The sequence below is a fragment of the Lemur catta genome, chromosome X (assembly GCF_020740605.2).
Source record: "Lemur catta isolate mLemCat1 chromosome X, mLemCat1.pri, whole genome shotgun sequence".
In the NCBI taxonomy this organism is placed as follows: domain Eukaryota; kingdom Metazoa; phylum Chordata; class Mammalia; order Primates; family Lemuridae; genus Lemur; species Lemur catta.
Window position 1 is genome coordinate 57,481,191 of NC_059155.1, and position 18,225 is coordinate 57,499,415.

The following is an 18,225-nucleotide window of genomic DNA, read 5'->3' on the forward strand; positions in this document are numbered from 1 at the left end:
ACATATTGGTAGGGTCTACATATAATGAACTAAAAAATTGCTGCATGATGTAATGTTAGGGAGTGGGAAGCAGTTGGAAGGAAAATAAAGCAGGGTGGGGTGGAGAGAGAGGAGATGTGCTGCTGTACACAGGGAAGGCAGCTCAGAGGAGGTGGATTTCAAGAGAGGCTCCAGTTAGAGAGCAAGGAGGATAGCTGGCTTGCAGAATGGTTCCGACATGGTGCTCTGGCTATCTTGGCATATCTCCACACAGGCCACTTAGGTAAGCTGATCTAAGTCTTGGCAGAACACTCTGTTATCCTCGGAACACAGAGCACAGGAGGCTTGTGAGGCCATTTCCCACTCACCTCCCTATATATTATGCCAAGGAGGCTGTTAGGAGACAGTTTCTCCTCACCTGCCAAGATTCTGGTGAGGTTTGAGGCTTTCCATACCCTCGACTCAGGGCTATAGAGCTGCTTAGCTGCAGCATGAAATTAGCTTCTCAGCAACGGGATGACCTACCATCCGTGGCACAGTCATCTCACCCCTTTTGTTATGGTGTCGCCCAGCACAAGAGACATGAGCCGGAATCTAAGGCTATTCTTGCTTTCACTATATGTGTAAGTAACATCTGAATCTAACAAAAGTTCATTTCTTTACCAGCCAAATATGTCGTCCTTACCTTGCCTTGACATCTGGAAGAGGAGAATACAGGTAGAAGGAAAAGCAAGCAAGTGCAAAGGCCCTGAGGTGGGCACTTGCATGGTGTGTGTGGGGAGCAGCCAGAAGGTTAGTGGGGTACAAGCAGAGTGGCTGAGGGGCCGCTGTTAGGAGGTGAGGTCAGAGAGGTCCTGTAGGGCCTCATTTGCCACAGAGGGGACTTTGGCTTTTTCTCTGAGGGAGATGGGGGCCACATCATGGCTTCGAGCAGAGGAGGGCCGTGGGCTGACTTGGGTTTAAGAGGATCCCTCTGGCTGCTGTGGGGACAGAAGTGGTGACGAGGCCACAGCAGTAGTCCAGGCCAGCGATGGCAGTGGTGGCAGTGGATGTAGAGAGGAACAGTCAGATTGTGGTATATTCTGAAGGTAGAACTGACAGGATTTGCTGACAGATCAAATGAAGAGGCCGGGCGTGGTGGCTCACGCCTGTAATCCTAGCACTCTGGGAGGCCGAGGTGGGAGAATAGCTCAAGGTCAGGAGTTCAAGACCAGCCTGAGCAAGAGCGAGACCCCGTCTCTATTAAAAATAGAAAGAAATTAGCTGGACAACTAAAAACATATAGAAAAAATTACCCGGGCATGGTGGTGCATACCTGTAGTCCCAGCTACTCGGGAGGCTGACATAGGAGGATCACTGGAGCCCAGGAGTTTGAGGTTGCTGTGAGCTAGGCTTACGCCACGGTACTCTAGCCCAGGCAACAGAGCAAGACTCTGTCTCAAAAAAATAAATAAATAAATAAAAACATCAAATGAAAAGGTATGGGATGAGGGAAAATACTTGTTAGGAATCCGCACTAATGGAGCTCAAGCGAAATAACTCGGCAGTTGGTGTTAGAGTAGTGGTTAAGAGGAAAGATTCTGGAGCCAGGTGGCCTAGTTGTAAGTTGAACTCCATTGCTTACTGGCTATGTGACCTTAGACAGGTCACTTCATTTCTTTGCCTTCATTTCCTCATCTGTGACATGGGGTGGTAATAGTACCAACCTCATAGGGCTGTTGTGAGGATTCCATAAGGTTTTCTGTTTACATTGAAGTACTTAGAAGAATGCCTGGCACAAAGAACTTGTTATTAATAACGTTAACGTAGGATGAGATGCATCAGCGAAGTGAGTGCATAGGAGAGAGTATTCCAAATACCAGGAACATTTTGTACAGTTTTCAAAGGATGTGACAGGAAGCCAGTGTGGCTGGAACATGACCTGATGGAGTAAGCACCAAGGGACGAGGTTGGAAAGGAGGCCTAGGAGATCAGCTTCTTACAGTAGCTGGAAGCCACTGTGGATTTCAGGGTGGATATACCAGTCCTGGAGATCAGAAGAGAGATAGGAGTGGAAATAGATTTAGGATTTAATGCAAGGGATGTTCAGAGAAAGAAGAGTGATGGAACACTATTGTCAGCACTGCTGGCTGGTTACCAGGGGTTGATGGTTTCTGGTGTCCAGGATAAGAAACAGTCCAGTTTGACTTCCTGCCTGAGTACAAATACTAGTTCTAATCTTTTCTACATCTGTGGCCATGAGCAGTAAACCGGTCTAGGGTTCGCTTTCCTCATCTGGAAAATGGGGCTAAATGTTATACCTACCTTGTTAGGCTCGTGACAGTATATAAGATCAGTGTAGTAAGCACTCAGTAAATGCAGGCTGTCACCACAACCAGGTGGGGCCTACCCGAGGAAAGCAAGGGTGGCTTGACATTTGAAAAGCATGAGATATCGTTCAATATATTAGCAGAAAAAAATGAGAATCAGGGGCTGTACCCATTTAGCCTATAATGACCTGTGACTGATATCAAACCCAGGGTCCAATCTTTTCTAGGCCCATAGCCTGGCCCTGAATCCCTCACTGGGCAAGTTGAATTGAGATCTTAAGACCAGAGAGGGCCGGGCACCGTGGCTCATGCCTGTAATCCTGGCACTCTGGGAGGCCGAGGTGGGAAGACCACTTGAGGTCAGGAGTTCGAGACCAGCCTGAGTGAGAGTGAGGCCCCCATCTCTACTAAAAATAGAAAAACATATAGCCAGGCATGGTGGCACATGCCTGTAGTCCCAGCTACTCGGGAGGCTGAGGCAGAAGGATTGCTTGAGCCCAGGAGTTTGAGGTTGCTGTGAGCTAGGCTGGTGCCATGGCACTCTAGCCCGGGTGACAGAGTGAGACTCTGTCTGGGGAAAAAAAAAAAACACTAAAGAAATCAGAATAAAGTATGACCTTAATTAAAAAAAAAAAAGACCAGAGTGACCCTAGTCCTTCCCCTGTGAAGTGATATTTCTGCCTGCTCTGAATCTGTCACTGACGCATCTTACTGAATGTGCTCAGCAATCTAGGACTTTGTGTATCTGCCTCCTTTTCGCCCTAGTACTAGCTCAGATTTATGTCCTCCAGCCCCAGCAACACTAACCAAACTACTATTTTTTTAAGTACTGATTTCTTAAATTATTTTTTTGTTTATCTTGGCAGTTAGAATGGCAGCTCCATGCGAGCAGGGACTGCTTTGTCTGAGTTACTGTTTTCCCAGTGTGTGCCACCTGGTAGGGGTTGAAGAAATACTTGTCAGAAGGCTGGCGAACTATCTTCTCCATGCTGAGGGCTGCTCCAGTGGTCTGTTGATGCTTTTTTCCAACTGCAGAAATCTCGTTTCTGACGTAGGCCACAGAGAGTTGCCACCATTAAGCCTTTGGGGGTTGTGAGAACTTTGGCTTCAGAGACAAATGTTTTTCCACCAGGAAATGCTGAAATTTAAGTTATGACCTCATGTCCTAACCCCCACTTGGCCCATTTAGGACGAAATGTCCAGGGATGAGATTAAGTGAATGAGGATTCAGTGTCTCCATTCCAATTACACCTCAGCTCCACAGCCCCTCCCATTTCACCATCTGGCCTTGATTCTCAGCACACCCGTGTCACCCCAAACCCTTAGGCTTCCCCTCAAATCATGCTCCACTTTGTCCCCTGAAGTCGGGGCCCAACTCCAGCTTTTAGTTCAGCCTATGATAGTAATGAAAAGCAGACACGGCCAATGTGGCCCAGGGCTTTATTTTGCATTTCTAAACTTTGGGAACCAAATAAGCAGGAGGTGCATTAAGGAAGGATGAGTCTAGAAGATACATGGCCCCTGCCTGTTTCTTCCACCATTGGAGTCACTATGGTGATGCATATTATCCTCAGACAGCTGTGGCTTGTCTGTCTCTTCTGTCCACATCTGTTTTTGTTGTTCATTTAGCTAGGACCTTCAACTGTTACTCTGACAGTAAAATAGCCCTGAATCCTGTTAGAGTGAGTGGGACTTGTCCTCCGTGGGCTAGAGCTTCTTTTCTAGATGTCATCATGGTAACCAAGGTCAGTCACAACCTCCAGGAACTGCTTCTGGTGACTTGATACCACCAGGCCTGAGACCCTCCTTTCCCCCACCCGCTGACCTGCCATTCATGCAGATAAATCTGCTCCTTTCTCTCCAGGCTCCTGAGAAACTAAAAGTGCCTTTTGTCATCAGCTTGTTCAAAACCCATTTTTAGGCTAGGCATAGTGGCTCACGCCTGTAATCCCAGCGCTTTGTGAGGCCAAGGCAGGAGGACCGCTTGAGGCCAGGAGTTCAAAATCAGCCCACATAGTGAGACCCCATCTCTACAAAAAAAAAAAAAAAACGAAAACTGCCAGTCATGGTGGCACACACCTGTAGTTCCAGCTACTCGGAAGGCTGAGACAGGAGAATCTGCTGAGCCCAAGGGTTCGAGGCTGCAGTGAGCTATGATCCTGCCAGTGCACTCCAACGTGGGTGACAGAATGAGACCCTGTCTAAAGAAAAGAAAAAAAAAAGAAAACCAACCACTTTTAATCTAATAAAAGCATGTAAATGTTAAAAAAAAAATGAAACATGCAGAGCATGTAACAAATGCAAGAGGTGGCTGTGATCATTCTAATTCAAATGACTTCTGCACCAGAACTATCTCTGGCTGGAAGATGTATTACTGGGAAAAGCTTTTAAAACAACTAACAGGCACAGTGGCTCATGCCTGTAATCCCAGCACTTTGGGAGGCCAAGGCAGGAGGATCCCTTGAGGCCAGGAGTTGGAGACCAGCCTGGTTAACATAGCAAAACCATGTTGCTACAAAAAAAAAAAAAATGTCAGCTGGGCATGGTGGCATGAGCCTGTATAATCCTAGCTACATGGGAGGCCGAGGCATAAGGATTGCTTGAGCCTAGGAGTTGGAGGCTACAGTGAGCTATGGTCACACCACTGTGAGCTGTGATCGTGCCACTGTATTTCAGCTTGGGCAGCAGAGTGAGACCCCCATCTCTTAAAAAACAAACAAACTAACAATGGTCAACATTAACTGGGTATTTCCTCCATTCCAGATGCTAGTGTAAGTTTTACAAGTATTAACTCATTTAGTCCTCACAATAACACTATGATACAGCTGTTTTCAGATAAGACTGAGTCACGGACAGGTTATGTGACTTGCCTGAAACTACACAGTTCATAGGTAGTGGCCAAGTTACATCGCCTTCTGAAATGTACTACCTCTTGAGATAATAGCAAATGTTCACACAACAGATGTTATAAACACTTCGTGTGCATTAGTATCTAATTTATACTTATAACAACCCTATTTTATCTAGTATCTTATGCCTTGTAGGATGAGATTTTTTAAATAATTTTTGAAATTTTAATATATGAATATTGTGAAAGCAACAACAAAAGAATTAATTCCAATGGTGAGACAGTAAATCTCCCAGGCATCCCTGACTCTCCTGTGATTTCCTCCCATCATGTTTCTTTGCAAGCAGAGTGGTGGGATGAAGGGGTGGGGCTCTGTTGAGGGAGGGTGAAAGTGAATGGGAAAGGTATTTATCACAACACTCCTTATGATGAAAAAAGAGCACGGAAATAAACCCAATGCTGATCATAAATAGGAGACTAGTTCAATAAAATGTCACCCTTGAACTCCCTGGGCTTCAGAGCTCCTCATCTGTAAAATGTGGATAGTATTATAGGCCAGGCTCGGTGGCTCACGCCTGTAATCCTAGCACTCTGGGAGGCCGAGGCAGGCGGATCGTTTGAGCTCAGGAGTTCAAGACCAGCCCGAGCAAGAGCGAGACCCTGTCTCTACTAAACATAGAAAGAAATTATACAGACAGCTAAAAATATGTATAGAAAAAAAAATTAGCCGGGCATGGTGGCGCATGCCTGTAGTCCCAGCTACTCGGGAGGCTGAGGCAGTAGGATTGCCTGAGCCCAGGAGTCTGAGGTTGCTGTGAGCAAGGCTGATGCCATGGCACTCTAGCCCGGGCAACAGAGTAAGACTCTGTCTCAAAAAAAAAAAAAAATGTGGATAGTATTATAAAAGAACCCATAACATTCAGTTATTAAGTTTAATGGGGGCCTGTAAATCCCAGCACTGTGGGGAGGCCAGGAGGGGAGATTGCTTGAGTTCAGGAGTTTGAGACCAGCCTGAGCAAGAGCAAGACTCCGTCTCTACTAAAAATAGAAAAATTAGCTGCACATGGTGGCACGTGCCTGTAGTCCCAGCTACTTGGTGGGGCTGAGGCAGGAGGATCGCTTAAGCCCAGGAGTTTGAGGTTATAGTAAATTAAACTATGATGATGCCACTGCACTCTAGCTGGGCAACAGAACGAGAACCTTCCTCAAAGAATAAAAAAGATTAAATGGATTAATATATGTAAATCACCTTGAACAGTGCCCAGCACCTTGTCCAATAAATGTTAGTCCTTCTTGATAAGGCTAAACGTTTGTGCAGTGAAATAGAGTTTATTCTTTAGCAATCATGTTACAGAAGGGTATTTAATATCATGAAAAGACACTAATAGCTTAGTTACATGGACAAGAGAGGTGCTGAATGAATACAATACAGTGTGATCTATTTTTGTTAGAACACAATAAAAGGGTAATGTGTCTCTTCATTTCACGTGGCCTTAAAACATTGTTCAGTTGATTGTATTTGTTATGAAAATAGTGTGGATAATTAAGTTTTGAAAATTGTGTCAGTTAGTGTTAAGATGCAATAGGAAACTACTAAACCTTGTATTTCAACCTTGTAAATTCTGTTTATCCTGATGACATTAAGATAAACAATTTGAAATGCAGCTTCCTGTTGGAAGTTGAAATAAAGATGATTATTATAGCCTTTTGGATCCAACCCTCAAAGCTTGTTTTGCCTAATTATATCTTCTGCCTTTAGAGACTCAAGCCTCAAGCTTTCTGGCAGCATCCAACTCCAACCACTCCCCGTCATGCACACACAACTGGCTCTTCACATCACAGGCGTGTCCGGAGGCCGATCAGTCACTCTAAGAACTGGAGAACTTTCCAGGCATCTCTGCATGTACTATTTTTTCTTATTCTACTATTCAAATTTTGCTTGGACAAGATTATGCTGCTAAAAAGCGGCCTACACCACTCTTTCAAAAGAAAGTCGTGTTTTGGGCAGGGCGCGGTGGCTCACGCCTGTAATCCTAGCACTCAGGGAGGCCGAGGCGGGCGGATCGTTTGAGCTCAGGAGTTCGAGAGCAGCCTCAGCAAGAGCGAGACTCCGTCTCTACTAAAAATAGAAAGAAATTATATGGACAACTAAAAATATATATAGAAAAAAAATTAGCCGGGCATGGTGGTGCATGCCTGTAGTCCCAACTACTTGGGAAGCTGAGGCAGGAGGATCGCTTAAGCCCAGGAGTTTGAGGTTGCTGTGAGCTAGGCTGACGCCACGGCACTCACTCTAGCCCGGGCAACAGAGTGAGACTCTGTCTCGAAAAAAAAAAAAAAAAAGAAAGAAAGAAAGTCATATTTCTTCTCTTTTTTCTTAAAAGTCATGTTTCTGATTTCTAGGGAGTAATTTGCAGACTCACACTTGTCCCTGTGGCCCTTAGACATAACCCTTGTGCATACAAAACTGCCATTAGGGAGTGGGTAGAACTCGAGGGGTGGAGCCTCTGTTCCCGTGTTGGAAGCTACTGTGACTCAGTGCGCCTGCGAGACTCCCACGCCCTGGAAAGGATTCCTATCGATTCACTCTGCGCTCGGCAGTTCTTTCTGGTAGGAGGCGGCCATCTTGCCTGGAGCCCGAGAAAGGGAGGAGACAGAAGGAACGGGCGACAGTGGTCTCAGTGCCGCCCCGGGGGCCTCAAGAGCTGGAGGCAGCCCCGGAGGTGGTCCCCGATCCCGGGCTATGCTCTTGGACCTGAGAAGGGAAGGCGGAGGGCGGCGGGGACAAGATGGGTGGGGAATGTCAAGCAAGGATTGCTAGACGGGGGAGGGGCGTTGCCATGGCGACCGGGGAGGGGCGGTGTCAGATCTGAATCGCTGTTGTGTGTCATCCAGACGCTGCCCAGGAAGGGCAGGGCTGGGGTGATGACCATGGTAACAGCCGGGTGGGATTTCGCGACATCCCCGCCGCGGAGGGATTCGGTGTCCGTGACAATGGTCGCTTGGCGAAAGGGACAGAACTAGATCCCTTCGCTTGGAACGCTGACATTCCAGGCCCTTGTCCTGCAGGCTCCCGCGAGCGGATACGCCAGAGGAGGAGGCCGGGGAATGGCCGCGGTGTGGCAGCAAGTCCTAGCAGTGGACGCGAGGTGAGCCGTGGGGTCGAAGCCCATGGGAACAGAACTTACTGTGGTGCATGCGCAATGGCGATAAGTGAGGCTGGGCGGAGAACTTGCCTTATGTCGCTGTGTGGGCATGCGCAGTACCAGGGTGTTGGGACACACCCTCAGTGGGATGGCCCGGCCAGAGAGTTTTCAAAAGGCATCAGATGTGGGCGTGCGCAAGCCGGCCGCCTTTGGGAGGGGGAGTGGAGTTCAGCCTGGTGACATCCTGGCCTCCAGGGGTGCTCCACAAACTTCTCTTACCGTCATCACTTTCCCGTTCTGACCCTATCACCACTCCACACTAACCCCCATTGTCATGTCAGTCTTACTTCTATCACCATGCTAGACTGACTCCAATTATTGTCTGCACTGAGTCAGTCACCCCATACCAACTCCAGCAGAGCCGCAGACTGACTCCATTGCCCCCTTGCTGACCTCATCACTATACTCATTATTACTGCAGAATCACTCCCATCACCACTGCTGATCACTCTTGCCACCCTGACCCTAATCACCACCACGCACCTCATTCTCCTGCCCTATCCCTCGAGCTGATTCATTCCCTCTGTCCTGTGCCTGCTGCCTGCCCCACCTCCTGACCCCACAGGTATAACGCGTACCGCACACCAGCGTTTCCACAGTTTCGGACCCAGTATATCCGCCGGCGCAGCCAGCTGCTACGGGAGAATGCCAAGGCTGGGCACCCCCCAGCGCTGCGTCGGCAGTACCTGAGGCTTCGGGGGCAGCTGTTGGGCCAACGCTACGGGCCCCTCTCCGAGCCAGGCAGTTCTCGTGCTTATAGCAACAGCATCGTCCGCAGTAGCCGCACTACCCTTGACCGCATGGAGGTGAGCTCCTGGCCACACCACCCACTGTGCACACCACTTGCCTCTACACATTCACTCCACAGACTTGTCAAGCACCTGCTGTGTGCTGGGCGCTGTTCCAGGCTCTTAGCATCAGTAGAGAACAAAAATAAGCCAATAGAGCCAAATAAGTCAATAAACAGACAATAAACTTGATAAACAGGTCGATAAACACATAGCAAGCATATCTTGAGTATCTACTGGGTGGGGAAAGGGTGGGAACAGCAGGACTAGTAAAGGAACTGCTGCAGCAGTGTGTGGGAGAAGTGATGCTGGTGGCAGGGGACTCGGGAGATCTGGTTCTGGGTCGATTTTGAAGGCTCCACAACTCAAAGGTTCTTGGGGGCTGTTTTTGAGATGTGCCCACCCTGACCCTCTCCATTTGCAGGACTTTGAGGAGGATCCTCGGGCCCTGGGGGCCCGTGGGCACCGCCGTTCCGTCAGCCGTGGCTCCTACCAGCTGCAGGCACAGATGAACCGTGCCGTCTATGAGGACAGGTATATACCAGAGGCAGCAGAGGGCTGGGGGATTTGTGAGGACGAGAGGGACCATGGGGCAGTGGCAGGCCAAACACTTGTACCTACTATTACCCCTCATTTCCTATTGGGGCCCAGGCCCCCTGGCAGCGTGGTGCCCACGTCAGCGGCAGAGGCTAGTCGAGCCATGGCCGGGGACACATCACTGAGTGAGAACTACGCCTTTGCGGGCATGTACCATGTTTTTGACCAGCACGTGGATGAGGCAGGTGAGCCAGTGGGTGGCAGGTCCCATCACCAAGTGTTTGCCCAAACTGTGGCAGCCATCCAAGGTATCCTTTCCCAAATGCAAGTCTCCTGGCACACCTCTGAAGGAGGAATTACCATCTGTAAAGCCTTTTACAAACTAAAAAACTCTCTGCAAAGTGGTCTGCAAAGTCCCGCTACTTTGTATACTGTAACGGACCTCAGAAGCTTAAGAGAGCACTTTGCAGCAGGTTGCCTGGGTTCGTGGGTCTCTTGGAAGAGTCCAAAGCCTTTGCTGATGATAAATCCCCCTGCAGAGGGCAGAGTGGGCTTCAGAGTCTCAAGGTCTTTGCAAACTGCCAAGACCTTGGTGATTGTAAAGTGCTTGCTAAGATGTAGAAGCTTTTCCACCTTGCAGAAGACTTTTGCAATCTGCAGAATAGCTGCTGTGATTTAGAGGGGGGCTTTTGGCAGAGGGCCTTCTGGGGTTACAGCTCCCTTTGCCAGCCAAGGAAAGCCTTTTATTGAGGCCACTGTGCCTCATGCAGTGGGGCCCCAGCCCCTGGCACACGTGGCCTTTTATAAATGAAAGTGCTCAGTGAATGTGCTGACTCCCACAAATGGCTCCTTGGCCTTGCAGTCCCAAGGGTGCGATTCGCCAATGATGACCGGCACCGCCTGGCCTGCTGCTCGCTCGATGGCAGCATCTCCCTGTGCCAGCTGGTGCCCGCTCCACCCACCGTGCTCCGAGTGCTGCGGGGCCACACCCGTGGTGTCTCCGACTTCGCATGGTCCCTCTCCAATGACATCCTTGTGTCCACCTCACTGGACGCCACCATGCGCATCTGGGCTTCTGAGGACGGCCGCTGCATCCGGGAGATCCCTGACCCTGATGGCGCTGAACTGCTCTGCTGCACCTTCCAGCCCGTCAACAACAACCTCACTGTGGTCAGGCTCCAGGGTGCCCGCTCACTAAGGGCGAGCATGCCGGGTCAGGAGGGCTCAGGGAGTCAGAGTGCAAGTGTGGGATGGCCTAGGAAATCTGGAACCCCCCCCAGGCCCATCACAGCAGTCCTACTGTAGTCAGACTCAAAGGGAAATAGGTCAGAGGACAGGGCAATGCAGTCCTTGGTCTGCGCTGGCTTTGCTGTGGTAGACTTCATGGGAGCACTGGTCGGAGGTAGTGGTCCCATCCACTACCGTCCTACTGCAGGATGATGAGGCTGAAACCTCATGTGGTCTATCAGTAGCAGCTCCACCATGGTCAGACTCCAGGACAGATTGGTCAGAGAGCAGGGGAAGGAAATTAAAAGTCTGGCATGGCCCAGGGTCGGGTGAGGGAGAAGTACAGGGGAACTGGCCAAGGGTATATTTGTGGTTGGGGACCCTTCCTGTGTCAGCAGCAACCCCACAGGCTCCAGGCAGGAGCAGCCAGGAAGCAGAGGAAAGCTATCAGAGGCCTGGGATAGCCCTGTGGTTTTCAGACTACAGGGGGACTGGCTGGGGGACAGCATTATGGCTCTGAGACCCCTTCACTCCCACGAGCAGCTGTCCTACTCTCGGCAAATTGCAAGAGGGGATGGCTTGGGAGGAGGATTACATGCCTAGGTCACCTTCTCATCTGCCTGCTGCAGCCCCACTGTGAGTAGAGACCAGCCAGTCCTGTGAACAGCATCCCTGTTGTGGTGAGAGTCAAGGAGGGACTGGCTAGGAGCAGGATGATGGTGTGTGCATTCTACCTGCAGGTGGGGAATGCCAAGCACAACGTGCATGTCATGAACATCTCCACGGGCAAGAAAGTGAAGGGTGGCTCCAGCAAGCTGACAGGCCGTGTCCTCGCCCTGTCCTTTGATGCCCCTGGCCGGCTTCTCTGGGCAGGCGATGACCGTGGCAGTGTCTTCTCCTTCCTCTTTGACATGGCCACAGGTAGGCAGGCTATGGGCCTGGGTCTGGGCGCTCACCCTCCAGGGCTCCAGGGCCCAGCACACACCCTTACCTTTGCCTCCCTTCCTCCTCTGCTGCAGGGAAGCTGACCAAAGCCAAGCGCCTGGTGGTGCATGAGGGTAGCCCTGTGACCAGCATCTCAGCCCGGTCCTGGGTCAGCCGTGAGGCCCGGGACCCCTCGCTGCTTATCAATGCTTGCCTCAACAAGCTGCTGCTCTACAGGTGGGTTCCCCGCATCAGGGCCACCTGGATAGAGGGCCTGGCTCCTTCAGGAGACTAGACAGGAGCCGGTCTCTTCCATCAGATTAATTTCACTGAGGGATCAGTAGAGCAATAATAGTAATAGCAATAGAGAGCACTTATCTAGCAATTGCTGTGGCCAGGCCCTCTTCACAGCACCTTCTACATATCACCTCATTTAATTTCACACCAACCTGGGAGGTAGGTGCTATTATTATCTCCACTATGCAGTTGAGCAAACTGAGGCAGAAAGTAGACTAGGGCCCCCTTACAGCAGAGGCCTGTTTTCCTTCCTTCCTTTCTTTTTTTAGGGGGGTGGGTTTATTTTGGAAGGGGTTACTATCCCCACTTACATCTGTCATGGTACCCAAGTATAGTTCTCAGCCTGGGCAATGCACTGGAATGACCTGAAGAGCTTCAAGAAATCCTGCCCCAGGACTGGGCACAGTTGCTCACACCTGTAATCCTAGCACTCTGGGAGGCCAAGGTGGGAGGATTCCTTGAGCTCAGGAGTTTAAGACCAGCCTGAGGAAGAGCAAGACCCCATATCTACAAAAAATAGAAAAAAATAGCTGGGCGTGGTGGTGCGCGCCTATAGTCCCAACTACTCGGGAGTCTAAGGCAGGAGGATCACTTGAGCCCAGGAGTTTGAGGTTGCTGTGAGCTATGGTGATACCATAGCACTCTAGCCCAGGTGACAGAGCAAGACTCTATCTCAAAAAAAAAAAGAAAAAAAAAATGCTGCCCAGGCCCTACTGCAGGCCAGCAGTTTTAGAAGCTTTGAGATAGGCCTGGGCATTGGTAGATTGAAATATTCTGTAAATGATGGCCAGCCAGGCCTGAAAACCACTATCCAATAGGATGCTTTTTTTTTTTTTTTTTTTTGAGACAGAGTCTCGCTCTGTTGCCCAGGCTAGAGTGAGTGCCGTGGCGACAGCCTAGCTCACAGCAACCTCAAACTCCTGGGCTTAAGCGATCCTACTGCCTCAGCCTCCCGAGTAGCTGGGACTACAGGCATGTGCCACCATGCCCGGCTAATTTTTACTATATATATATATTTTTTTTTAGTTGGCCAGATAATTTCTTTCTATTTTTAATAGAGACGGGGTCTCGCTCTTGCTCAGGCTGGTCTTGAACTCCTGACCTCGACCTCCCAGAGTGCTAGGATTACAGGCGTGAGCCACCGTGCCCGGCCTTATAGGATGCTTTTTTTTTTTTTTTTTTTGAGACAGAGTCTCGCTCTGTTGCCCAGGCTAGAGTGAGTACTGTGGCGACAGCCTAGCTCACAGCAACCTCAAACTCCTGGGCTTAAGCGATCCTACTGCCTCAGCCTCCCGAGTAGCTGGGACTACAGGCATGTGCCACCATGCCCGGCTAATTTTTTCTATATATATATTTTTTTTTAGTTGGCCAGATAATTTCTTTCTATTTTTAATAGAGACGGGGTCTCGCTCTTGCTCAGGCTGGTCTTGAACTCCTGACCTCGAGCGATCCACCCGCCTCAGCCTCCCAGAGGGCTAGGATTACAGGCGTGAGCCACCATGCCCGGCCAAGGATGCTTTTTATTGTACTATTTTATTTCTCTTCTCCTTTTTAAAAAATTCATTCGTGTGTGTGTGTATGTATGTACTTAAATTTTTTAATTTAAGTGTACTCTTAAGTTTTTGCCCATTTCTCCCTTTCCTTCCTCCTGCCACCTCAGGCCTTCTCCTGCCACTGTAAAGCATGTGGACATTATGTGTTTTTTCATATTTCATTTTCTCTTCATGAATCCTCAGCATGCACACATACCCGCATGTTTTTGAGGGGGTCATGTTTTACAGAAACGGGCTCCTCCTATATCCTCTTCCATATCTCATGTTTCTCACCAGACAAAGCCCCGTGGAAACCCATCCCCGAGGTCACCCACAGGAGCTGTGGTTCATTCCCTTTAATGGCTGTGCAGTTTTCCACAGTGTGGTGTACCATGGGGTGTTCATTTCCTCTCTTTATGCTTGTCTTAAGACCACAATCTTTTAGAGATCTTAGAAAGAAAAACTAGTGAATGAAACTGCAGAATTTCTAAATCGTCACCAACTCACACATGAGCCCATATTTACAGATTTATGTGGTCATCTCAAAACTGGATTTCACTCAGGCACGGTGGCTCATGCCTGTAATCCCAGCACTGTGGGAGCTTGAGGCCAGGAGTTTAAGACCAGCCTGGGCAACATAGTGAGATCCAGTCTCTCTCTAAAAAAAAAAAAAAACAAACTGGATTTCATGAACCATGAAAAGAACTCGGGCACAGGGGTGGGGACAAAGACTGGCCCACCACTGGTCCCCCTTCTGGGGCTGAGGCTGTGCCCTAACCCACTCTCTTGTCCTCCCCTCAGGGTGGTGGACAACGAGGGGACCCTGCAGCTGAAGAGAAGCTTCCCCATTGAGCAGAGCTCACATCCTGTGCGCAGCATCTTCTGCCCCCTCATGTCCTTCCGCCAGGGAGCCTGTGTGGGTGAGTCCCATAAGGATGGGGGTCTGGGCAGGGCAGGGACTGGAGCTGGTGCCAATTTAGCACTTATCTGAGCACTAACTCAGACACCATGATACCCTGATGCCCTGACTTCCTGGACCTTCTAACCTCTCACTCCCCAACAGCCTCACGCTGGGACTCACAGCCCCAAACAGCTCAGAGAACTCACACTCTGAACACAGACCCCTGAACAGCCCAGAGACCTCTCACTGCACACAGAACTGAAACAGCCAGGTGACCGCCCATCTAAGGATGGGCCCCCCTCAGATCTCCCCAAGCCACGCTGGGACCCCACACCTCAGACGTAAGCCCCTGAACATCTCAGGCACCTCAGGGGCTTCACACCCAGGGCGCCCCAGGCACCTGCTGACGGCCTCTCCCTCTCACTTTGACAGTGACGGGCAGTGAGGACATGTGCGTGCACTTCTTTGATGTGGAGCGGGCAGCCAAGGCTGCTGTCAACAAGCTGCAGGGCCACAGTGCACCTGTGCTTGACGTCAGCTTCAACTGCGACGAAAGCCTGTTGGCCTCCAGTGACGCCAGCGGCATGGTCATCGTCTGGAGGCGGGAGCAGAAGTAGGGTCCTGCCGCTGCCCACTGCCCCACTCCACCCTCAGCCTCGTGCTGTAAATAAAGTTCCTGTGGTCGTGCTGAGGGCGGGCTCCCAGGTATGCCTGGGGCGGGGTGAGGGAGCGGGCAGCTCCAGGACCCGAGGTGGAATGCGGATCATATACTTATTCGTGCATCAGTGTTTTCACTCAGTCGACAAGCATTTATTGAATGTCTCCTGTGTCACAGGCACCGCCTTTAGTGTTTTACACAGTCATGCATTTGACAGACATTGGCGAGCACCAACTGTGTGCCAGGAACTGTTCTAGACACTGGGGATCCAGCTGTGACCTAAACTGATGGAAATCCCTGTCCTTGTGGGGCTTGCATCTTAGTGGAGGCAAGTAGACAATGGAAAAAATAGATAATAGGTCACTAATAATGAGTGATGCGAAGAAAAATAAAGTGAGGATGGGAGACAGTTGCAGGAGTGAGGGGGTGATGGGCTCTTGCTGGTGACATCACCAGGGAGGACATTCCTGACAGGGTGACATTTAAACAAGACCTGAATGAAGTGAGAGGGAGCCACAGTGTAGGGGAGAAGAGAGAAAAGGCAGTGCGAAGGCCCTGAGGCTGGAGCATGCCAGAAGGATCATTGTATAGGCTGGAATCTTGCTGGACCAGTGTGACAGTAGATGAGGTCGGACAGGCCAGGTGCTATAGGGCTGTGTGAGCCACAGTGAAGACTTTGGCTCTTTTTCTGAGTGTGGGGTGAGTCACGAGAGTTTTAAGCAGAGAAGGGACATAATCTGACTTGGTCATATCAACCTCCCGCTGGCTGCTGTGAAGAGAGCAGACTATAGGGGTGAGGGTGGAAGCAGGGGACCCGGCTGGAGACCACTGCAAGAGCAGTGATGGGGACTTGCACTAGGCTGGCAGCAGTGGAGGAGCTGGGTAGGGAATGTTGGGTTTGACCCCAGGGATTCATCATGTTAGGCTGGAGGACTCTGCTGGCTCCTCAGGGGGCCTGAGGCTCCCAGACTCTCCCACGTGGCAGCCCAGGCCCCACCCCTGTCTAAGCATTGGGTTGTTTCCAGGGAGCAGGGGTGTTGAGTATTTGGTGCAGGGGCAAGCAGGACCTAAGGCTGAGCTCAGGGGTCCTGCTGTGGGGTGGCAGCAATGGGGAATGTCCCTCCATCCCTCAGACCACCCCTATCTCCCATGCCCACCCAAGGCCCAAATGCAAGCCCTGGAGCAGCTCAGGGACAAAGAAGTAATGTTCAATATTTGAGGGGAGCCCCAAGTGAGAAGTGAAAGCTTGGGTATTGACCAGGGATAAATAACCAAAATCCCTTGTCAATGGCCTGAGTCACCAGAAAATGTCAAAGTTACCAGGAATGTCAAAGAGGCTCTTGCTCCAGCCCCTCCCTTTCCGCAACTGGAACTGCAGCTAGTATCTTGGGACCTCAGGGTCTGTTCACAGAGTCGCATGGACTCCGACCTGGTCCAACATTGTTGAGCTGCTGAACCCACACTAGCAGTTTTGGAGGAGGAAATAATCTGTTCAATACACTATTATTTGACAGTGTGGCTCCTTGCACCCCAAAGCATTTCTTTCTTTTTTTTTTTTTTTGAGACCCCAAACTCCTGGGTTCAAGCAATCCTCCTGCCTCAGCCTCCCAAGTAGCTGGGACTACAGGCGCGCTCCACCACATCTAGCTAATTTTTTCTATTTTTAGTAGAAATGGGGTCTCGAGCTTGCTCAGGCTGGTCTTGAACTCCTGAGCTCAAGCAATCCTCCCACCTCAGCCTCCCAGAGTGCTAGGATTACAGGCTTGAGCCACCACACCCAGCCCCCAAAAGCATCTCTAACTGGTACTTCCATCTGACAGACCTTAGGGTAAGTGGTGATGAGATAGGGGTATCAGTGAGCTTGATTGTTCATGTGGTCAAGATCATGTCTGTGTGTGTCAGGGTCCCCAATATCAGCCCCAGGCTCAGTGATTTGCTAGGAGGACTCACAAGACTCAGCATATGGTTGTATTTATGGCCATGATTTATTACAGCAAAAAGATACAGAGCAAAGTCAACAAAAGGAAATGGTGCACCGAGCTGGAAAGTCCCGGGGAGACCAGGCACAGGTTTCTAAGGGTCCTCTCCCAGCAGAGTCACACAGGTTGTGCTCAGTTGCCCCAGTAGTGGGTTGTGACAGCACACGTGAAATGTCACCAACCAGGGAGGCTCAATTAGAGACTTGAAACCCAAAGTTTTTATTGGGGGCTGGTCACATAGGCACCCCCTGCCTGGCACATACCCAAATCCTAGACTCCCAGAGGGAAAACAGGTGTTCAACATAAACTATATCGTTTGTACAAATAGTTGAGGCACAGTGAGCCACTCTTATCATTTAGGGACTGGTGGGATCACTTCTGAAATCTGAGTTCCCAGACACCAGCCAAGGGCCAATGTCGAAGCAGGCCTTTCCAAGGATATCAGTTCAGGCCTGCTGTGTGAACTCATTTCTGTACAGTATGCAACACCAAATAGATGCCAAGTTTCAACCAAGGTCTGTAGATGGCAAGATAATTTGGGGGATCCTCCTTTGTCTCTAACACTTTCTTCTTTTCTTCGTACTCTCCATGTTCTTTATTGAGTCTGGACTCAAGTTGATTGATCATGAATATTGTGCATGATTTTGCAGATTTCCTCCTTGTGAAATTTTGAGGTGGCAGAGTTGATGTTCTATTTTAAATTCATCTTGGTGATACTTTTCTTGACTCACAACCTAAGAGGAAATGAATTCATGAATGAGGTGCTATGGTGACAAAAGAAATAAAAATAATAAGCAGAAATAATGAACAAATAATAAAGAATAAAAAGACTATTATTGGTCAAACTTGAGCCTCTGTTAACTTGCCCATCATCACTGTGCCTCTCATTTTACATCAGATCTGGAGTTCTGTTAACCATTCCACCATCAGTGCCATTCTAGTCTTGCCTCAAATCCAGGCCTCCATGAACTGTTCCATGTCTGACTCTGAACCTGTGTGTTTGTTATTAATATCTACTTCACCATCAAGGGCCTCTCTGG

The 18,225-nt window shown here is 49.8% G+C and overlaps 1 protein-coding gene across 7 annotated transcripts; it reads left to right on the forward strand.

The window, feature by feature from the left end:
• Positions 1–387: 387 nt before the first annotated feature.
• Positions 388–15,305, forward strand: WDR13 (WD repeat domain 13). 7 transcript variants are annotated; one of them, XM_045538044.1, is made up of 11 exons: positions 390–602; positions 6,896–7,039; positions 8,206–8,285; positions 8,908–9,148; positions 9,555–9,664; positions 9,782–9,912; positions 10,530–10,837; positions 11,635–11,815; positions 11,914–12,055; positions 14,449–14,567; positions 14,981–15,305. In XM_045538044.1, the coding sequence occupies exons 1-11, from the start codon at positions 471–473 to the stop codon at positions 15,163–15,165; spliced, it is 1,773 nt and encodes a 590-aa protein (XP_045394000.1). In that variant the 5' UTR covers positions 390–470; the 3' UTR covers positions 15,166–15,305. The 7 variants fall into 7 exon arrangements, 6 of the variants coding, with proteins under 6 accessions (XP_045393999.1, XP_045394000.1, XP_045394001.1 ...); XR_006731617.1 differs by lacking the exons at positions 390–602; positions 6,896–7,039 and adding exons at positions 8,016–8,070; positions 14,711–14,889 and having other exon boundaries at positions 14,981–15,070; XM_045538045.1 differs by lacking the exons at positions 390–602; positions 6,896–7,039 and adding an exon at positions 7,495–7,859.
• Positions 15,306–18,225: the final 2,920 nt, after the last annotated feature.

What these genes read in the sequence shown, in the direction of transcription:
- WDR13 (XM_045538043.1), top strand. Translation starts at nt 471, where the DNA reads ATGAAATTAGCTTCTCAGCAACGGGATGACCTACCATCCGTGGCACAG. An exon ending in TTCTTGCTTTCACTATATGT is followed by an intron (nt 603 to 6,895) that starts GTAAGTAACATC and finishes TTCTGCCTTTAG; the next exon opens with AGACTCAAGCCTCAAGCTTT. An exon ending in CTACCCTTGACCGCATGGAG is followed by an intron (nt 9,149 to 9,554) that starts GTGAGCTCCTGG and finishes CTCCATTTGCAG; the next exon opens with GACTTTGAGGAGGATCCTCG.